This window comes from Phyllostomus hastatus, unplaced genomic scaffold (genome assembly GCF_019186645.2).
Source record: "Phyllostomus hastatus isolate PE091 unplaced genomic scaffold, TTU_PhHast_1.1 phas_contig_308, whole genome shotgun sequence".
Classification (NCBI taxonomy): Eukaryota; Metazoa; Chordata; class Mammalia; order Chiroptera; family Phyllostomidae; genus Phyllostomus; species Phyllostomus hastatus.
In genome coordinates this window covers 1,359,626-1,378,998 of record NW_025333848.1, presented here as the reverse complement: position 1 = coordinate 1,378,998, position 19,373 = coordinate 1,359,626, and the positions used below count along the sequence as shown (strand labels likewise).

The 19,373-nt window shown below is 34.2% G+C and overlaps 1 protein-coding gene across 1 annotated transcript; it reads right to left on the bottom strand.

Moving 5' to 3' along the window:
- Positions 1 to 94: 94 nt before the first annotated feature.
- Positions 95 to 18,469, bottom strand: LOC123819410 (killer cell lectin-like receptor subfamily F member 1). Its single transcript, XM_045839754.1, has 6 exons — positions 18,298 to 18,469; positions 8,839 to 8,937; positions 7,839 to 7,991; positions 4,090 to 4,229; positions 3,594 to 3,706; positions 95 to 587 (listed from the first exon to the last, which is right to left on the bottom strand). Exons 1-6 carry the CDS (start codon positions 18,380 to 18,382, stop codon positions 479 to 481), a joined length of 699 nt encoding a protein of 232 aa, XP_045695710.1. The 5' UTR covers positions 18,383 to 18,469; the 3' UTR covers positions 95 to 478.
- Between the last annotated feature and the right edge of the window lie 904 nt (positions 18,470 to 19,373).

Genomic DNA, 19,373 nt, shown 5'->3' with positions numbered 1-19,373 from the left:
TCATAAAAATAAAAATGCTATTATCTAAGAAAAGAGTTAGAATATTTATTGAAGCATAGATTATATTAACAAACTTGAAAAAAAAGTTGCTGCTCATCACTTAAGGAGTAAAGAATCTATAATTCCACACTATAATGCAATTCAGATCTACATAAAATTTCACAGGGCATTGTTAATAATAAAAAGCAAAATACAAAAAGCAGACATCATTAATAACATTTGTTATAAATGAAAAAATGAATAAAAATCCTTAATATAAATGCATAGGCTTACACTTAATATTAAAAATTGAAAAGGTATAGTTTAGATTAACAGGGGTTATTCTAAGGCTAGGTCAATGTAGGTGATGAAGGGAAAATAGAGAAAAAATTTTGGTGTTTAATTGCAGTTTTAAATTCTTACTCATCAAGATGAATATTAGAACCTAATAGGCAAAAAAGTTGATCATTGATTACTCCACTCTTAATATTTTAAAATTCTAACATTGACAAATCCATTTGAAAACACCGCTGCAGGTTTCAGAGTAAATTTTGTTTCCTTTGATGGCAGCACAGCTGTTTTCCATAGCTGTTCCTTGTATGAAGATTCTGCAGAAGGGAGGATAAATACATTGTTAATCCTTGTTGCTGAAGAAATCCATTTGTATTTGCAGCTAATACACTCTCTTCACACCAGTCAGAATGGCCATTATAAACAAATCAACAAACAATAATGCTGGAGCAGTTGTAGAGAAAAGAGAACCCTAGTACACTCTTGGTGGGAATGCAGAATGGTACAGCCACTGTGGAAAACAGTATGTAATTTCCTCAAAAACCTAAAGTGGAACTGCCTTTTGGCTCAGCAATTCCACTGCTGGGACTGTACCCTAAGAATCCTGAAACACCAATTCAAAAGAACCTACACACCCAAATGTTCATAGTAGCACAACTGATAATAGCCTAGTACTGGAAGCAACCTAAGTGCCCATCAGTAAATGAGTGGATCAAAAAACAATGGTACATTTACACAATGGAATACTACACAGCAGAAAGAAAGAGGGAGCTCCTACCTGTGATGACACATGGGGCCTCCTACCTTTGATGACACATGGGAGAGCAGTATGCTAAGTGAAATAAGCCAGGAAAAAATAAAATAAAATAAAACAACAAACACACTAACAAAGGTTAAAAAATGGAAATTTGCACCAAAAACAATATTATTACTCTGGGGAAATGGGAGAGGATATGATAGCACTGGGGATGAAGATCAGAGTTTTAAAGTTTCAGGTCTAACCTTTTTGAAGATGTAAAGGATTTTGGAATTATGTATTAGTTGTGCAATTAAAAATGAATTAAGAGTCTCATGAACATTTTACTTATATATGCAAACTTTGATGGTGTTCATTTAAAGGGTACAACTACAAAAAAATAGTAAGAAGAAATAAGCCATGAGATGAAAGACAACTACCATATGATCTCACCTAATTAAGTGGAACCTATAAAATGAATGAGCAAGCAAAATACAACCAAAGATATGGAAATAAAGAACAAATTCTAACAGTAACCAGAGAGGAGGGAAGAGGGCAATAATAGGGCAAAGAAAGGGAAGGGTCATCAAGGAATGTACATACAAGACCCATGGACAAAGCCAAAGGGGGGAAGGAATGAGGGTGTGAGGTAGGAGTGGGTGGGGGGGGGGGAAGTGGTGGCAGGAAAATGGAGACAACTGTATTCAAACAACAATAAAAATGATAATGCAAAAATTTCAAGGCATTTTCAAATACCTTTACTTACTAAACTTTACAGTTATCTCTGTAACTTATCATTACTGTTCCTCATTGGCAGAAAGTTCTCACAGAGTTTGTTTGCAAATGACAGCTAAGAATAAATGTGTACCCACATTCCCATTTTAGTATTCTTTGCATTGTTCCATGTGGCCCCTTAGATTTAAAAAAAAAAGGAAAACTAAGTCACATGGACAGCTTACTTAATATTTATTGGCTTCTCATATCAAATTGTACAATGGTTTTAGTAATATTTATCTCATGATACTATTACTAGGTTAAATGAATTGATGTTTGTAAAGATTCAGTACACAAACTCATTCATGTAAACTCTAAATAAATTATTCATTTATTGTATTATTTATCCATAAAGAAGAAGGATAAATACAATAATAAAGTTATCTACAAAATGCTGTAATTTTAGCACTTTTATTCTGTCAGGAATTTATTTAAACTGAGTAAAAAGTTTAAGAAATATTATGGGAAAGATGCACAAGGTCACCAAAACTTCCACGTGAATAAAGGGCAAATAGGTATTGGAGTCTCACATTAGAAATGCACCATGCCCACATTCATGTTTGACTTCTGTGCCGAATGTGTTTTTAACAAAAATGCCAATGCATGTTCTAAAGTTAAAACTAAACCTGACAGGGTTTGGCCTGGGAAACACCTAGGCTAGCACCTTCGTAAGTGATCTATTAGGTAATGCTGAGTGATGCAACTCTACCCTCAGATGGCGCCCACTCGTAATTTTAGTTTCCATTCCAATATTGTCTTCAGTGGAACTGCTTAGATGGATTCATTTAGTGCAGTGAAATAGAAAATAAGTAATATTTCATGACAAAGTAAGGGTGAGTGGAAAGTAACACAACAGTTTTATTAATTGATTACTTGGTTATATAGTGTATCAGTTTATCACTGCTATGATGAATTACCACAGACTTCGTGGCTTAAAACAACAAAAATTTGTTATCTTGAAGTTCTCGATGGGAGTAAAATCAAATGTCTACAGAGCTGCCTTCCGCAGGCACTAGGGGGAAAATTTGTTCATTGCCTTTTGCAGCTTCAGAGCTTGCGTGTAATCCTTGGGCCTTGGTTTTATTACTTGGACCTCCATGTTTATCTTTACATCCCCTTCTTTGACTCTGCCTCGATTTTCTCCCTCACATCAGGACTTGAGTTTACATACCTGGATAATCCAGCGTAATGTTCCTGTCTCAAGATTATTAGCTTAATCATACCTTTGAAGTCGTTTTTGCCTTGGAAGGTAATACGTTCATAGGATTTGGGGATTAAGATATGGACGTCTTTGGAACCATAATTTTGTCTACCAACATCAGGATAAAATTTGAATTTACTGGTTTTACTATTTCATTATAAAATATAAACACAAAAATATTGATAAAATTTTTAAAATCCTCAACAATCTCATGGAAATGTTGAAAATATTTCTGTATTATTTTGTTTTGTCTTACATTTCTCATTTGTCTTTCAGTGATATGATAATCAAGCATATAATACAAAAAAAAGTACAGATTTTTTAAATTATTAAAGATGGCTAAAGTAAACACTGGGAATTTTGAAAACACAGGAGTACATTTGTTCAGTCCACCTTTCCATATAAGTTATGAATAGTTTTTAAACAATAATAGTCCAACCATTATCATTTTTGAGTCCTTTTGCTTTGAAAACCAAACCAATATATTTTTTGTCTTCACTTTCTTTAGTACCAAGAACTATTTCACAGTTGACTTTGGTGAATTTAGAGATGTTTTTGAAGGTAAGTTTTACAACAGACAATAAATCAGATTGCTTTAGAGTAAAGACTCACATCTCTGAAGCTAATGGAGAACCATCCACCCAGTTCCACGTCCTCTTCTGAGCCATAAAGTTCAGCCCAATCCACACGTAGTTTGATTGTTTTAGGTTTTTTTGTATAAAAGCCTGAAATGTAAGTAATGAATAACTAAATGAACAAAACATTTTAATAATTCATATATGCTAAATAAGATTTTAGAATTTATTGGAATATTGGACTGCTAGCACTCCAGATAGGAATTTTTATATTAATTAATTCATATATTATTTAGACACATTACATTATATACATACACATATTCTACTTGAAAATTGAATACAAGTATTGAGATCAGGACTAGCATGAGGCAAAGGGAGGCACAGGCTTTGAGCACAAAACTTAAGAAGGCCTCCACAACTCAGTTATGAAGATAAGTGATAATTTAATAGAAGAGTGATAACAAAGTTCAGGAAGGCCATTTTGAACTAGCAAGAGGCCAATGCCGTAACCATGATACTAAACCACTTACCATTTCAAGTTGGTCTTGAATGATTAATAGATGAGATTTTCTCCCCAAACAATACCTATAACTGTCACGCCAACTTTTTAACTCATTAGAGAACCAATAACACTTTTCTTGATATTTGAGCCATTCTGATGGGCATGATCCTATTGGGAAATGGAGAAAACAAAAAGAAATTAAATCACATGTATATCTCTGAAAATTGACAGTGAAAATATTTGTGTTATATAAATAAGAGTGTAGCTATAATAACATTACTCATCACAAAGTGTTCAGACTCACAGTGTTAAAAATACATATAATAATTCTTGGGACTTAAGAAAATTAATTTAGTAAGATAAAGCAAAACTGAGACATAAAGAAATTTTTTTCATGCTATGACCTAATATCATTAAATAACATGAACCAATTAAGATATAGATTGTATTAATACATTTGAGAGATTAAATAGAATATCATCTATACCATTTGCTTGGAATTTATCCATGTAAAGTTTTAGAATCTCTATCCTTGTTTTTTTTGTGTGTAATCTCTTTTATTATCTTCCTTTTGTTATTAAATAACATCGAGATTAATTTTTTCAACTGCTTTGTAATTTCAACTTCACCAAGACTTATGATTTTCTCAAGTTAAAATTAAATTGAAGTCTCAAATTGAAAATCCTTGAGACTTTTGGCATAATAATGAGGGAAAGTGAAGTATATATAAAAATATAACTACAGGCCAATATAACTATCCAAACTTGTAGCCATTATAATCCCCTCTTTTAACTGAGGTAAAATTCATGTAAAATAAAGTTCAATATTTACTCTTTAAAAATGTAAATGCCATGGGTTTTAGTACATCCACAGTGTTGTTCAAACATGACTGGTAGATCACTCCAAAATATTTTCATGACCCAAAAATAAAACCCCATAAGCATTAAGCAGCAACTAACTACCCATTCCTCCAATTCCCAGACTTGGCAATCACTAATCTATTCTCTATTTTTATAGATTTGACTATAATGGACATTCATAGATATGGGATAATATGTAACTTTTTGTGTATAGTTTTTTTCTCTTAGCATAAAGCTTTCAAGGTTCTTTCAAATGAAGCACACATCAGTACTTCACTCCTTTTATGGCTGTATAGTATTCCACCACATGGAGGTGGCATATTTTGTTTATCCATTTATCAATTGATGGACATTTTGGACTGTGCTTAATTGTTATGAATATTCTTTCTACAAACATTCATGTATAAAGTTTTGTGTGAACATATTTTCTTTTGGGTATATACCTCAAATTTTAGTTGTTAGGTTATATGATAATTCTGTTTAACTTTCTGAGGAACTGGCAAATTATTTATCACAGTGCTACATCATTTACCATTTATATGCCTACCAACAATGTATAAACAATTTCTCCACAACACCAATACTTGTTATGTTTGTTTGATTATAGCTTCTCTAGAGGGTGTGAAGTGGTTTCTCACTGTGGTTTTGATTTCTTGTTTTCTAAATAATTAATCAAGTTAAACAACTTCTCATGTGCTTATTGTCCTTCTGTTTAGGTTCTTTGGAGAAGTGTCTTTTTGTATCTTTTGCCCATTTTTTATTGAGTTGTTTTTGTTTTGTAGTTAGAGTTTTTTATATTTTATAAATATATATGAGTTTTTTGGATACTACATACCTATTAGATACATAATTTGCAAGTATTTTTCCCATTTGATGTGCTGTCTTTAATTCCTTGATAATATCTTTTGATGAACTAAGGTCTTTTGATTATATTGATTTTATCTATTTTTGATGATATTGATTTTATCTATTTTTTGTTTTGTCACTGGTCCTTTTGATGTCATATTTGAAATTATTGTCTAACCAAAGGTTCTGAAGATTTATATCTATTTTCCCTTATAAAAAAAATTTATAGTTTAGCTCTCACATTTAGGTCTTTGATCTATTTTAAATTTATTTTTCTATATTGTATGAGCTAGGTGTCCAAGTTCAGTCTTTGTATCTGGCTGTCCCGGTGACCTGGCCCCATTTGTTAAAAAGATTGTTCTTCCCACATTGAATGGCTGGCATCCGAGGCAAAAGTCACTTGGCCAGAGGTGTATCTGGACCCTCGACTCCATTGCATTGATCTGTATGTCTGTGTTAAAGCCAGTATTTGATTGCTGCAGATTTGTAGTAAGTTTTGACACTGGAAAATTTGAATCTTCCAAATTAGTTCTTTTTTAAGATTGATCTTGCTATTCAAGATTCCTTGCAATTCCATGTGAATTTCAAGATCACCTCATTTATTTCTTTAGAAAAAAAGTTCATTAGAAATTTGATAAGGATTTCTTTGAATCTGTAGCTCACTTTGGTTAGTATTGCCACCATAAACAAGTTGTACTATATAAATACATAGGAAGATTTTCTCAGTGATAACAAGGAATAGCATGCTGACACATGCTATAACATGGATGAACATGAAACTGTCATAAGTAAAAAAACAAGACACAGAAGGTCAAATATCATGATTCCATTATATGAAAATCTATAATTGGTCAATCCATAGCAACAGAAAGGATATTAGTTATTTCCAGAGGACAAAGGGCAAAGAAATGGGGATGAATTGCTTATTGGATGTGAGATTTCTTTTTTGGCTGATGAAAATGTTTTGGAACTAGACAGATGTGGTGGTTGCACATTTGAATGTCCTAACACCAATGAAGTGTTTAGTTTTAAATGGCTTACTTTATGTTTGTGAACATTTCCTCAATTAAACAAGAAGAAAAAAGTAATAAGAAATTACTATCTTATAGTAATTTAGTGTATAGTATTTAGACTGACTTGAATGGAATTTTTAGTGGTGATTATATGATTCCATGTTTACCTATGAAAGCTTCCTTACCTCTGAAAAGGTTTCATTATGATACACAACATAATGAGGATTTAGCTAGTCAGAATGTGAAATATGTGATAAAGATACAATGTTTTAATTCATTTGGGACTTGTACATATAAAACACACAGATAAGTCAAAAGAAAATAGTAAATCATAACATTTTATATGTGACATTTTCACAATTCACATGTGATAAAGAGGACTACAGAAATTAGAGATCAAAAAATATTTTTGATAAAGTTATAAAATAAGTTAATCTGCTGCTCCATAACATACTATAAAATAAATGTCCAACTCTTAAAGAGTTAAGTGTTAAAAAGTTAAAATAAAAAATGAAATTTGATATAACAGCTTTTATCTATTTTATATTTCATAAAAGGATATTAAGAAAAAAAAATATTTATTTACATATTACCTTAGCCTATAATGAAGACTTTTTAAAACATTTTTTAATTGTTGTTCGAGTACAGTTTTCTGCCTTCTCCCCCACCCCAGCCCAACACCCCAGGCCTTCCCACCTCCCTCCCCTGTTTTCACCCCCTCTCTTGTGTCCTTTATAGTTGTTCCTGCAAACCCTTCACCCTTTTCCCCTGTAATCCCCTCTCCTCTCCCCTCTGGTCACTGTCAGCCTGTTCCCAGTTTTATATTTATATGTCTCAACTTGCTTTTATATTTTGGAGGGAAGAACCTAATTTTTACATTTTGTTTTACAGCTCTCCTCCCACTGCAAAAATATATGTATATGTAAATCAAGTTTTTAGTGAAAAGAAGACATATCAAATATTTATTTGTTTATTTAATTTATGTGCTCAGTAAGATATTCCACACTTGGAAGGTTCAGAACATTAGGACAAGAGCATGAGAGAGACCTGAACGATACCTCTACGGCCTGCAGCACTTGAAACACAGTGGCCCACGTCTACATGTTTTATATTTCCTCCTGTGTCATTATTCATTTTCAGTTTTCCAACATCTTCCTGGGTGTTATTTGAATTATTTCCTTTTTGACAATTTAGCAACACTCCTTGAGAAACTTGAAAACAGGATTATTTTAAGGTTGGTTAAATATCTTCTCTGTGCAATGTCTCAGAGACCAATTCTTTAGAATGATTCTGATGGTTGGAACAAGAAATCACTGAAGGGGTAAGTAGAAAGTGGTTTTTATTTTCATGCCTAATAAAAACTATTTCAAATATTATACAATGAATTCATTTATATAGTATATGTATGTTAAAGATCTATTCAGTGCTAGGCATTGTTCTAAAAATTGACAAATAAAACAAAGTTCTTGCTCTAGGGCACACACATGCTCTTTCCATGCTTTCTTAACATTTTGCTGAAACTTATGATATTATGTTTAGCCCATTCTACTGTAATTTTAATATAAAATCTGTTTTTTTTTCTGGTAGAATATGAGCTTCCTTAGTATGATTATTCCTTTCTTCAACTTTGGGAACTTGTAGTAATTTTTGTGGTATAGTAGTTCCTCAGTAAATATTTATAGAAAAAAAGCAAGAGTAAACTAAATAAAATCTTACATAAATATATAAGAAAAATTATGGATATTTATCTATTTCCAAAATGCTGACAAATTAAAAAACAAGCTCTCCAAATATTCACCTCAACCATAGACACACACATACACGTACGCTTTCCTCTTATCAGATTGTATGCTACTTAAGAACAAATACATATCTTATTTGATGACATATTAAATACATTACTATGAAGTATATAACCTATGGCTTTATACATAGTAGCTCCTTATTAAATATTAGTTAATATAAGAAAGAATGAATATGAAATGAGATATAATATGGTAAAAGACATAAAAAGTACATATGTTCATATGTTTATTTATTAAAGAAATTTTAACTTACCCAACAATGCCAGGGAGATAAAAGTCAAAACCAGAATACCATTTACTGTTCCAGATATTCCCAATAAGATTTTATACCAGTGCAACATCACAGAACAATCTGAGAGATCAATCACATGAGTTAGCTTAGAAAAGTGCACTTCCAATAAGTGATAGCAATTATAATAATAGAATTTTATATATTTCATAATATTGATTTTGAAGTTCAAAGGATATTAGCCAATCAAAGGCATAAAAACTAAATAAATAGAAAAATATTTATTTAATAATGATAATATTCTGGGGGGTCAGAAGTTGTGACATTTTATATTAAATCTTTAAAATGCTAATGTTTGGCATAATTTACCATTGGAAAAAAGAATTTTAATGTGTATATGTAATAATTCCCTCCAGGTGTGTGTGCATGTGTACTTACAGATACACATATGTATTCACACAAATGAGAACTTTCTAATTAATCACTTGCTTTATATTTTTATGGTCATAGCAGTTTTATTTGTAATAACCATAAACTGGAAATAATCCAGATGCCCTTCAATGAATGGTTAAGAAAACTTTACATACATACCATGGAACATTACTCAGCGATATGAAAAATTAACTATTGATACATGAAACAAGGTAGATGAACCTAATAGCATTATGCTGAAAGAAAAACAAAGAAGGCCAATCCCAAAGTTAACAGAGTACTATGTAATTTCATTTATACAACATTATTTTTATCAACAATTATTTTTGAATATCTATTTATATAATTACTTTTCCCATCACCATTTATTCCCCTTATACCTTCCTCCACTTCCACCCACCCTCCCCTACCCCCAAAATCACCACACTGTTTTCCTTGAAATGACAATATTATAGGAATGGAAAACAGATTAGCAGTTGCAGAGATTAAGGAGAGAGTAAGGCTGAGAGGGAACTGGATGTGGCTATAAAAATGCAAAGTGAAGCAGGGAAGTATTCTGTATCTTAACTCCATCAATATATCTTTTCTATGATGTTGTACTATAATGCTGCAAGATGCTTACACTGGTGAAAAATGGGTAAACAGTGTACATGATATCTGTATAATATTCTTTTTTACAATTTTTATTATTATTAAAGTTGTTGGGATGACATGGTTAATAAAATTATGTAGGTTTCAGGTGCACAGTTCTATACTACAGCATCTATGTATTGTGTGTTCACCATGCAAAGTCAGTTCTCCCTCCATCACCATTTATCCCCCCTCACCCACCTCTTCCTCTCCCCACTTCCCTTTTCTCCAGTCACTGTACTGTTATCTATGTCTATAAGGGTTTCCTTTTTTGTTTAATCCCTTCACCTTTTCACCCAGCCCCCGACAACTATCAGTCTTTTCTCTGTATTTATGAGTCTGCTGCTATTTTGTTTATAAATTTATCTTACTCATTAGATTTTGTTCATATAAGTAAAATCGTATGGTATTTGTCTTTCTCCAACTGGCTTATTTCACTTAGCATAATACTCTCCAGGTCCATCAATGCAGTCACATAAGTTAAAATTTCTATTTTTTTATGGCCAAATAGTATTTATTGTGTAAATGTTCCATAGCTTTTTAACCCATTCATATACTCATGAGCACTTGGGCTGTTTCCAAATCTTGACTATTGTGAATAATGCTGCAGTGAACACAAGAGTGCATATATTCTTTCAAACTAGTGTTTTGAGTATTTTTAAATATATTCCCAGAAGTGGAATTGCTGGGTTATAAAGCATTCCCATTTTCAATACTTTGAGAAACCTCCATCCTGTTTTCCAAAGTGGCTATACCAATCTGCATTTGCACTAGTATTCCTTTTTCTCCACATCTTTGCCAACACTTGTTTGTTCACTTATTGATGATAGCCATTCTGACAAGTGTGAAGTGATATGTCATTGTGGTTTTAATTTGCATTTCTCTGATTATTAGTGACATTAATCATCTTTTCATATGTGTATTGGCCATCCATGCATCCTCTTTGGTCCTTTTGAAGGATCAAAGTGTCTATTTAGGTCCTTTACTCATTTTTTTAATTGCATAGTTTGCTTTTTGGTATTGAGTTTAATGAGTTCTTTATAAATTTTGGATATGAACCCCTTATCAGATGTATTCATGGCAAATATGTTCTTCCATTTAGTGGGTTGTTTTTATTTTGTTGATGGTTGCCTTTGCTGTGCAAAAACTTTTCAGTTTGTCGTAGTCCCACTTGGTTATTTTCTCTTTGTTTTCTTTGCCCAAGGAGATATATCAGAAAAAAATGTTGCTACAAGAAGTGTCTGGGATTTTATGCCTATGTTTTCTTTTGGTGTCTTTATAGTTTCAAGTCCAACATTTAAGTCTTTAATCCATTGTGAGTTTTTTCTTGTGTATGGTATAAGGTGGTAGTCTAATTTCATTTATTTGCACATATCTCTCTTTGGATATTTCTCTTGTGAAGCTTATTGCATTAGCTCATATGTTGTCTGAAACCAGCCACTGGGCGTGTTGGTTCTGAGGCCTCTTGGGAGGTACTCCTGTCCATAGCAATATCTGATGCTGCCTGTGACTTGCTCTGGGCAACCAGTTTAAAGTTACAAAACAATACACAGTTAGTGGCTACCTCTTCTGGGCCTGTGTGTGTGAGGAAGAGACCAAGCTGCATACCAAGGATAGTTTTTACCAACACAGGGCTGGGGGCAGGTCAGCAAAAGTCTAAGGCACCCAAAGATCTGCCTCCACCTGCCACCATCTGCTGGCAGTAACTAATAAGCCTCTGGCAGTACTCAAGTTGCATGAAGTAAATTCTCAGTGAGTCATCATGTAGGACTGAGTTGTGTTCATCAGACTGATAGAGGTTCCAACTCGATGGCAATGCTGGGTCTGAGGCCACTCAGCAAATGTCCCAGAGTATAATACCAAGTCTAGTTTTTACCCACTGGGTGTGTGCACACATCTGTTGTGGGGTCAGGTCTCAGGGAATCATCAGGGTGAGGCTAGAAGAGTTTATCAGGCCTAAACAGACCAAGATTTGGGCACATGAAGGGAAGGCTCTGAACTGGTTAGGAGTGCAAGGGAAAAATGGCCCTCATCCTAGAGTTACACAATTCAGTCTGGTCCAGATTCTGCCAGGAGCCCAATCTCAGCAGGGGGATGACATGGGCAAGATGAGGCTAGTGAATGTCCTGTAAGGGTGGTTGCCAGTCAGGCTTGAACTGAAGGTGGAGAAAGTGGTTCTTTCCCAGAGTCAACCATCTCAATTTTCCTGTGTTCTGCTTGGACCTCAGCACAGTGGAGCCATCAGGAGCCAGGAGGGTGGGGACTCTGGAGCCAGGCACATGGGGCTAGTGGATTTCCCTAGTGGATCGCCTGTGATGGAGGAGGTGCTAGTCAGGTTTACAAAAAGTGGGAGAAATGGCCCCCACCCCAAACCCACACAACTCTGTCACTGGCATCCCATAAGCCTCCCTAGACCTTTACACCTAGGCCCAGGCAGGTAATTCCTCAGCAGGACACATGCTCCACAGGTGGAGAAAGAAAGATTTCAGAGGGTGGGGTTATTGTTTCTCCCAGACTGATGCTATATGTAGGCGAGTGCTCCACCCAAGAAATATGGTGTCTGCTGTGTGGGAGAGTGATTCAGCACAGGGATCCTGGTGGCTGAGACTTCAGCTTTCTCCCCAGAGCCACAGACCCCAGTCCCCAACATGTGACTTTAGTCTGACCCACCCTCACTCTACTAGAGCCCAAGGTGAGTGACCATGAATGATATTTTGTGTGTTGATTCTTTAAGAGGGTGCCAGTTTCACTAGAGGACTTTCTTCTCTTCATGGCAGACAGAATTTATACTGATTTTCACAGCCAGATGTTATGTGGGAGGCCCTTCCTGTCTCTGGTGTTCTGGGCTCAGGATCCCAGCTTAGGGCTGAGACTCTACACTTCTCAGTGGAAAACTTTGCAGCTGAAATATCCATCTGGAATTTCAGCTCCTGCTTGTGAGATCAAAGCCGTCCCTTTTTGTGTCTCTGCCCTTCCTACCAGTCCCCATATGGCTTCTGTAAGTCCTTGGTCATAACACTTCTCTTCAGCTAGTCTTCAGTTGGTTATTCCAGTTTTTGCTCTATATTTTAGTTGATATTCTCATTTGTTCCTGGGAGACGTGAATGTAACATCTACCCATTCCACCACCATCTTGGTTCCCTCTTAACCATTTGCTTTAAATGTAGTATTCCCAAATCATTTCACCTGCTTCATTTGCCAAGGATGTAATATGAGTCAGGAATAAATAGGCAGCTTTCCAAAGAAGACACACAAATGGCCAAGCACCTGAAAAGATGTTCAACACCACTAATCATCAAGCAAAACAACAACGACTTACCTTTTCACAGTTGTTGGAGTGGCTTTCACCAAAATGACAAAAGATCGCAAGTGATGGTGAGAATGTGAAATGATGCCACCACTACAGAAAACAGTACGCAGCTTCCTCAAAAAATTAAAAATAGAACTACCATATGATTCACAAATCCCACATCTGGGTATAACCAAAACAACTGAAAGCAGTATTTCAAAGAGAGGTTTGCACTTTTGTCACCAGTGCAGCATTATTCACAAGAGTCAAGACATGGAAACATTCGATGTGTCTGTCTACAAAGGAAAGGATGAAGAAAATGTGGCATACATACAGACTGTTGGGACAACATGGATGGAACTTGAGGGCAGTATGCGAAGTAAAAAACAGACAAACACAAATACTGTATATGTCACTTACATATGGAACCTAAAAAGGTTAAAATTATAGAGGCAGAGAGTAGAATGATAATTTCTAAGCACTGTAGGCAGGGGTGATGGGCAGATGTCCAAGTGTATAAACTTCCAGTTATAAGGTGAATAGAATAAGTTCTGGGGAATCTACAGATACCAATTATAGTTAACAATGCTGTATTATATACTCTAAATTTGTTAAAAGAATAGATCTTAAATGTTCTTACTCCAAAAATGTTATAATTATGTGAGTTGGTGGAAGTGTTTACTAACTCTGCTGGGTAATCATTTTGCAATATATAAATGTATCAAATCAGCACACTATACACCTTAAATTTATACAATGTTATATATCAATTATATCTCAATGAAGTTTGGGGAAAATCCCAAATCTCCATTACTATTTCATATTTAGAAGGTTTTATTTAATGTAGTCACACAAGATAACCCAAACAAAAGTGAAAACAATAAAAAAGAGGTACAATTATTTAAAGATAATATCAGTATATGTCCTGCAAAACTAAAAGAATACCACAAAGAATAAAATAATTAGTAACTGCAGTCATACAATTAACATACTGAAATCAATTACCTTTTATATACAATATCATTTAAAAATATAAATAAAAAAAAGGCATTACTTTGGTTAACCAGTGAAAGACAAACAAGAAGGTTAGAAATAAAAAGTTCCCCCAAACTAATCAATCAATCAATAAAAATAAATTACCCCAAACCAATATGAGGAGAACTAGACAAACATATAAATAACTGAAAAGCATAAATGTGGACTTGAAGAAATAGAAACTCAACCATGTTTGAACTGTAGGCTAAGTGTCAAAGAGATAAATTTTGACCCAGCAATTCCACTCCTAGGATTATATCCTAAGAACCCTGAAACACCAATCCAAAAGAATCTATGCACCCCAATATTCATAGCAGCACAATTTACAATAGCCAAGTGTTGGAAGCAACCTAGGTGCCCATCAGCAAATGAATGGATCAAAAAACTATGGTACATTTACACAATGGAATTCTATGCAGCAGAAAGAAAGAAGGAGCTTCTACCCTTTGTGACAGCATGGATGGAACTGGAAAGCATTATGCTAAGTGAAATAAGCCAGGCAGTGAAAGACAAATACCACATGATCTCACCTTTAACAGGAACCTAAACAACAAAACAAACAAACAAGCAAAATATAACCAAAGACACTGAACTAGAGAACAGACTGACAGTGACCAGAGGGGAGAGGGGAGGGAATTTCAGGGGAATTTCGGGGGAAAAGGGGAAGGGTTTACAGGAACAAGTATCTTTAAAGGACACAAGGACAAAAACTAGGGGTGGGTGGAAAGGAGAGGGAGGTGGGGAGGGTTGGGTGGGTGGGCTGGGATGGGAATGGGAGTAAAAGATAGAAAATTGTACTTGAACAACAATTAAAGTAAATTTTTTTAAAAAAGAGATAAATTTTTCCTAAGTTAATTGATAAAGTAGGAAGGAATTTAGTACACTGAACTACACCAGTTTGTTTTGGTTTAGATGTTTGGGCTGAATGTCTGCAAAATTTATTGTAAAATTAATTGGAAAAACAAACAAGTGACCTAACCATGAGATTAAGCAATTAAGAGATTTAAAAGATGGAAATGTGAAATGGTACAATGCTAAAGAGAAATATTGAGGAAAAACAACTAGCAAAATTCTATAGGTATTTACATGGCTACGCAATAATATGCCTTCTAGAAATATGCTCCAGTGATATATTAGAAAAATATGAAAAAATATATGTGCAATGCCTTATAGTAGAAATATAATAAAAGATGCAAACATCATAAATGTCCAACAGCAGGGGTACTGGCTGAATACACATGTGGAATAAGATGAAAGGGACAAGATGGGAGCTGGAAATCTCTGCAATTACCTTGTCATACAGATTTGACTTTGAAAATACATGTTTTTACATAATTAAAAAATAATTATATTATACTGTTTGACATGCATAATATAATTATCATTTCAAAATGTTTACCTATACACAAATAAAAATAAGATAAGCCAAAAATTTTAAAGTGTTCCATAACTAAAATGAAATACAAAGTAAAGAACCCTAACTGGGCATTAGTTAGTAGAAATATTTCAAGTAATTTCATTTTTTAAAATATTTATTTAAAGATTATTTTGAGCAAAAAGGAGGGGAAAAGAGAGACAGAGATACCTATGTTCAAGAGAAACGTCGATTGGTTGTCTCTCTCATGTCCCCAACCAGGGACCTGGACCTCAACCCAGGCATGTGTCCTGACCAGGAATCAAACTGGCAACCTTTTGGTCTACAGGATAATGTCCAACCTGCTGAGCCACACCATTCAGGGCTTAAGTAATTTCAAAAGATAATTTGACTGTGAAAGTATAATGGAGTATATACAAACGATTAGAAAACCCTCGGGTACATTTTAATCTGTTTTAAATTATTATATTATTAGTAATACTACCTATAATTATTCTGAAACTTTATATATATGACAAAATATAACTTTTTATTATCATTATTGCCATGATTTGAAAAATGGTATACAAATATACAATTACAAAGTTAGGTAAAACACTATGTATAATAACAAGGGTTAAATCGTCAATTAGATTCAAATGTAATGTTTTACCCCAGCTTTACTAAATTTTACCAAGCTTTATTAAATATTAACAAAGGATACATTAGTAAAACATAAATATTAGCTCATACTACTTAATTAACTAAAAGTTGCAAATTTATTATTTGTAGCTTGCTGAGCTCCTTTTTTGCACAAAACACATTTGGTTTCTGAGTGATATCTACAAAATGAATGTGAAAAGGTTTGTACAGAGGAGCCACTACATTCTGTGACCTTTCAGGCTAATATCTCTATTTCTGAAAAACAAAATTATTCACCTGGTGCAAAACATATTTTAAAGTCTTGGCAGGCTGAATTAAAAATTGGTATTAAAAATACCATATTTTATGAATAATAAGCAGATGAATGACCGACAGCAAATAATAACTTTAATTATTTATTTTAATTTAATGCATATATTTTTCTGAGAGTCTCCTAAGAATAGAGAGACCAGAAATAAATCTGTGTCTTTATGGTCAATTAATATTCGACCAACAGGGCAGAAGCATAACATGGCATAAAAATAGCATCTTCAATAAATGGTGTTGGGAGAGCTAGACAGATATATGCAAAGAAATGAAATTCAACCACCAATTTATACCATACACAAAAATGAACTCAAGATGGATAAAAGACTTAAAGTCCCAGAGGAGAACATAGGCAAGAAAATCTCAGATATTCCATGCAGCAATATTTTCAGTTACGTCCCCTAGTCAAGGGACATAAAGAAAAGAATAAACATATATTTTATGTTTATTATTTTATATTTTATGAGATGAGACCTCATCAAAATAAAAACCTTCTGCATGGCTGAAGAAAACATCAGCAAAATGAAAAGGGAAACAACCTTATGGTAAAATATATTTACCAATGATACCTCAGACAAGGGTTTAATATCCAAAATATATAAAAAACTCATGTGACTTAACTACAGAGAGACAAACAATTCAATTAAAAAATGGACAAAACCTGAACAGACATTCTCCAAGTAGTACATACAGAGGGTCCAGAGACATATGAAAGGATGCTCAGCATCACTAGCCATCAGAGAGATACAAATTAAAGCCACAATAAGATATCACTTCATACTGGTCAGAATGGCCATCATAAACAAATCAACAAACAACAAGTGCTGACGAGGTTGTGGAGAAAAGGGAACCCTAGTGCACTGTTGGTTGGAATGCAGAGTGGTGCAGCCACTGTGGAAAACAGTATGGAATTTTTTCAGAAAACTAAAAAATGGAGCTCCCTTTTGACCTGGCAATTCCACTGCTGGGATTGTACCCTAAGAATCCTGAAACATCAGTTCAAAAGAACCTATGCAGTCCATTGTTTATAGCAACACGATTTACAACAGCCAAGTGCTAGAAGCAACCTAAGTGCCCACCGGTAAATGAATGGATCAAAAAACTCTAGTACATTTACACAATAAAATACTACACAGTAGAAAGAAAGAAGGAACTCCTACTTTTCACCACAGCATGAATAGAACTGGAGAGCATTATGCTAAGTGAAATAAGCCCGGCAGTGAGGAACAAATACCATATGATCTCATCTTTAACTGGAACCTAATCAATAAAACAAACAAGCAAAATATTACCAGAGACATTGAAATTAAGAACAAACTGACAGTAACTAGAGAGAAGGTGGGGAGAGATAATGGGGAAAGTCAGGGGAAGGGTCGTCAAGAAACATGTATAAAGGACACATGGACAAAGTCAAAGGGGAGTAAAATTGAGGGTGGGAGGTGAGGATCGGCGGGGAGGGGGAGAGTGGTGGCAGGAAATGGAAACAGCTGTACAGTAATTTTTATTGAACAACAATAAAAATTAAAAAGTAAAAGTCATTATATGAGAAAAAATATTATTTTAAACACAAATGTTAGTCCCACATTGATAAATGAAAGAGGCAGATAAGAGACAAGATGAAGACAAACAGAAAAAACATCAAAAAAATAAAACAAAACAATTCAAGAACAGATATTAGAAATCCCTAACCACATTAATATTCATGTTAATATTAACCTATATTATATCCACACCCATATTAATCTGCACCACCTGGAAAAACTGAATTCCGTACCTTTATATGTAAGTTCAGATGTTTGGATCGACCTCCTTCTTTTCAAATGCATGTTCAATGTCATGTATCTTTCTTCATCTCGCATCTTCAGTGTGATAAGCGTGTGTGTATGTGTATATTTTGTTTTTTAATATGATGTATATTAAGAAAATAATAAACCTGATGCCAGTCAGAGAATTGTCTTCAAACTACTGACTTGTCCTCACATTGTCCACCCAGGATACATACAAGGTTTCACAGTTTCATCTCTGGTGAAAACCTCAGAGGAAATGTTTTGCTTTATTTTTCTCATGACCTAGATACCACAATTTCTCAAATTTACACTATATATTAAATTTAATATTATATTTGTCCTTTTAAAAATTTCTTCTGATAATTTGTAAAGTCAGGGGAATGGAAAATATGTGAGTATTTTCGATTATGTTCCCTAATACATTAACATGTCAATATGAGAAACATCCAAACCAGTGAGAATTTTTATGAGTTTTTTTGAGCCAAACTGACAATTGCTGAGAAGCCAAACCTCAACAGACTGAGAAATCACTCTGGAAAATGGCTGTTTCGCACCTTATTTTATACGTTAAAATTAAAAGAGGAGGCATAATTGGGTTACATGAAATCTATCAATGATAGATTAAAGATACAGGAGAAAGCAAACTGGTGCTTGAATAAAAAGTAAAATGATGAACACATACTTCTTTCACACAGGTGGTACATGATAGTTAACACTCAACAATTAACAATAACAATGAGGAGGTGTGCAGTGTTTCTCTGGTGCAGTGCCTATGCTTTGGGGGATCCAGAAAAAGGAAATTTGACACTCCAAATGTGTGTTATCATAGGTACAAAAAGACAGTAGGCACAACTGACGTAAAGGTTAACTTTTGTCATGGAAGATTCCAGCGTAAGACATTACCGCCCGCCACGACCCGCTTTTAGTTAGAAAGTTTTTCACTTCACACCATCCGGTGTGGCTACTTTAGGCTTCCGAGTCTGCAAGGCCATCACACAGGCCTCCCCTGAGTTTGTCAGGCTTAGCATTTTCATCCACAAATATTTAATTCAACATACTACCT

Bases quoted from the DNA above. Each gene is read 5' to 3' on its own strand.
- LOC123819410 (XM_045839754.1), bottom strand. From the start codon at position 18,382: ATGCGAGATGAAGAAAGATACATGACATTGAACATGCATTTGAAAAGA. The intron at 4,230-7,838 runs GTATCGTTCAGG...ATTTCCCAATAG, and splicing joins AAGTGCTGCAGGCCGTAGAG to GATCATGCCCATCAGAATGG. The intron at 588-3,593 runs GTGAGTCTTTAC...TCCCTTCTGCAG, and splicing joins TCTCCATTAGCTTCAGAGAT to AATCTTCATACAAGGAACAG.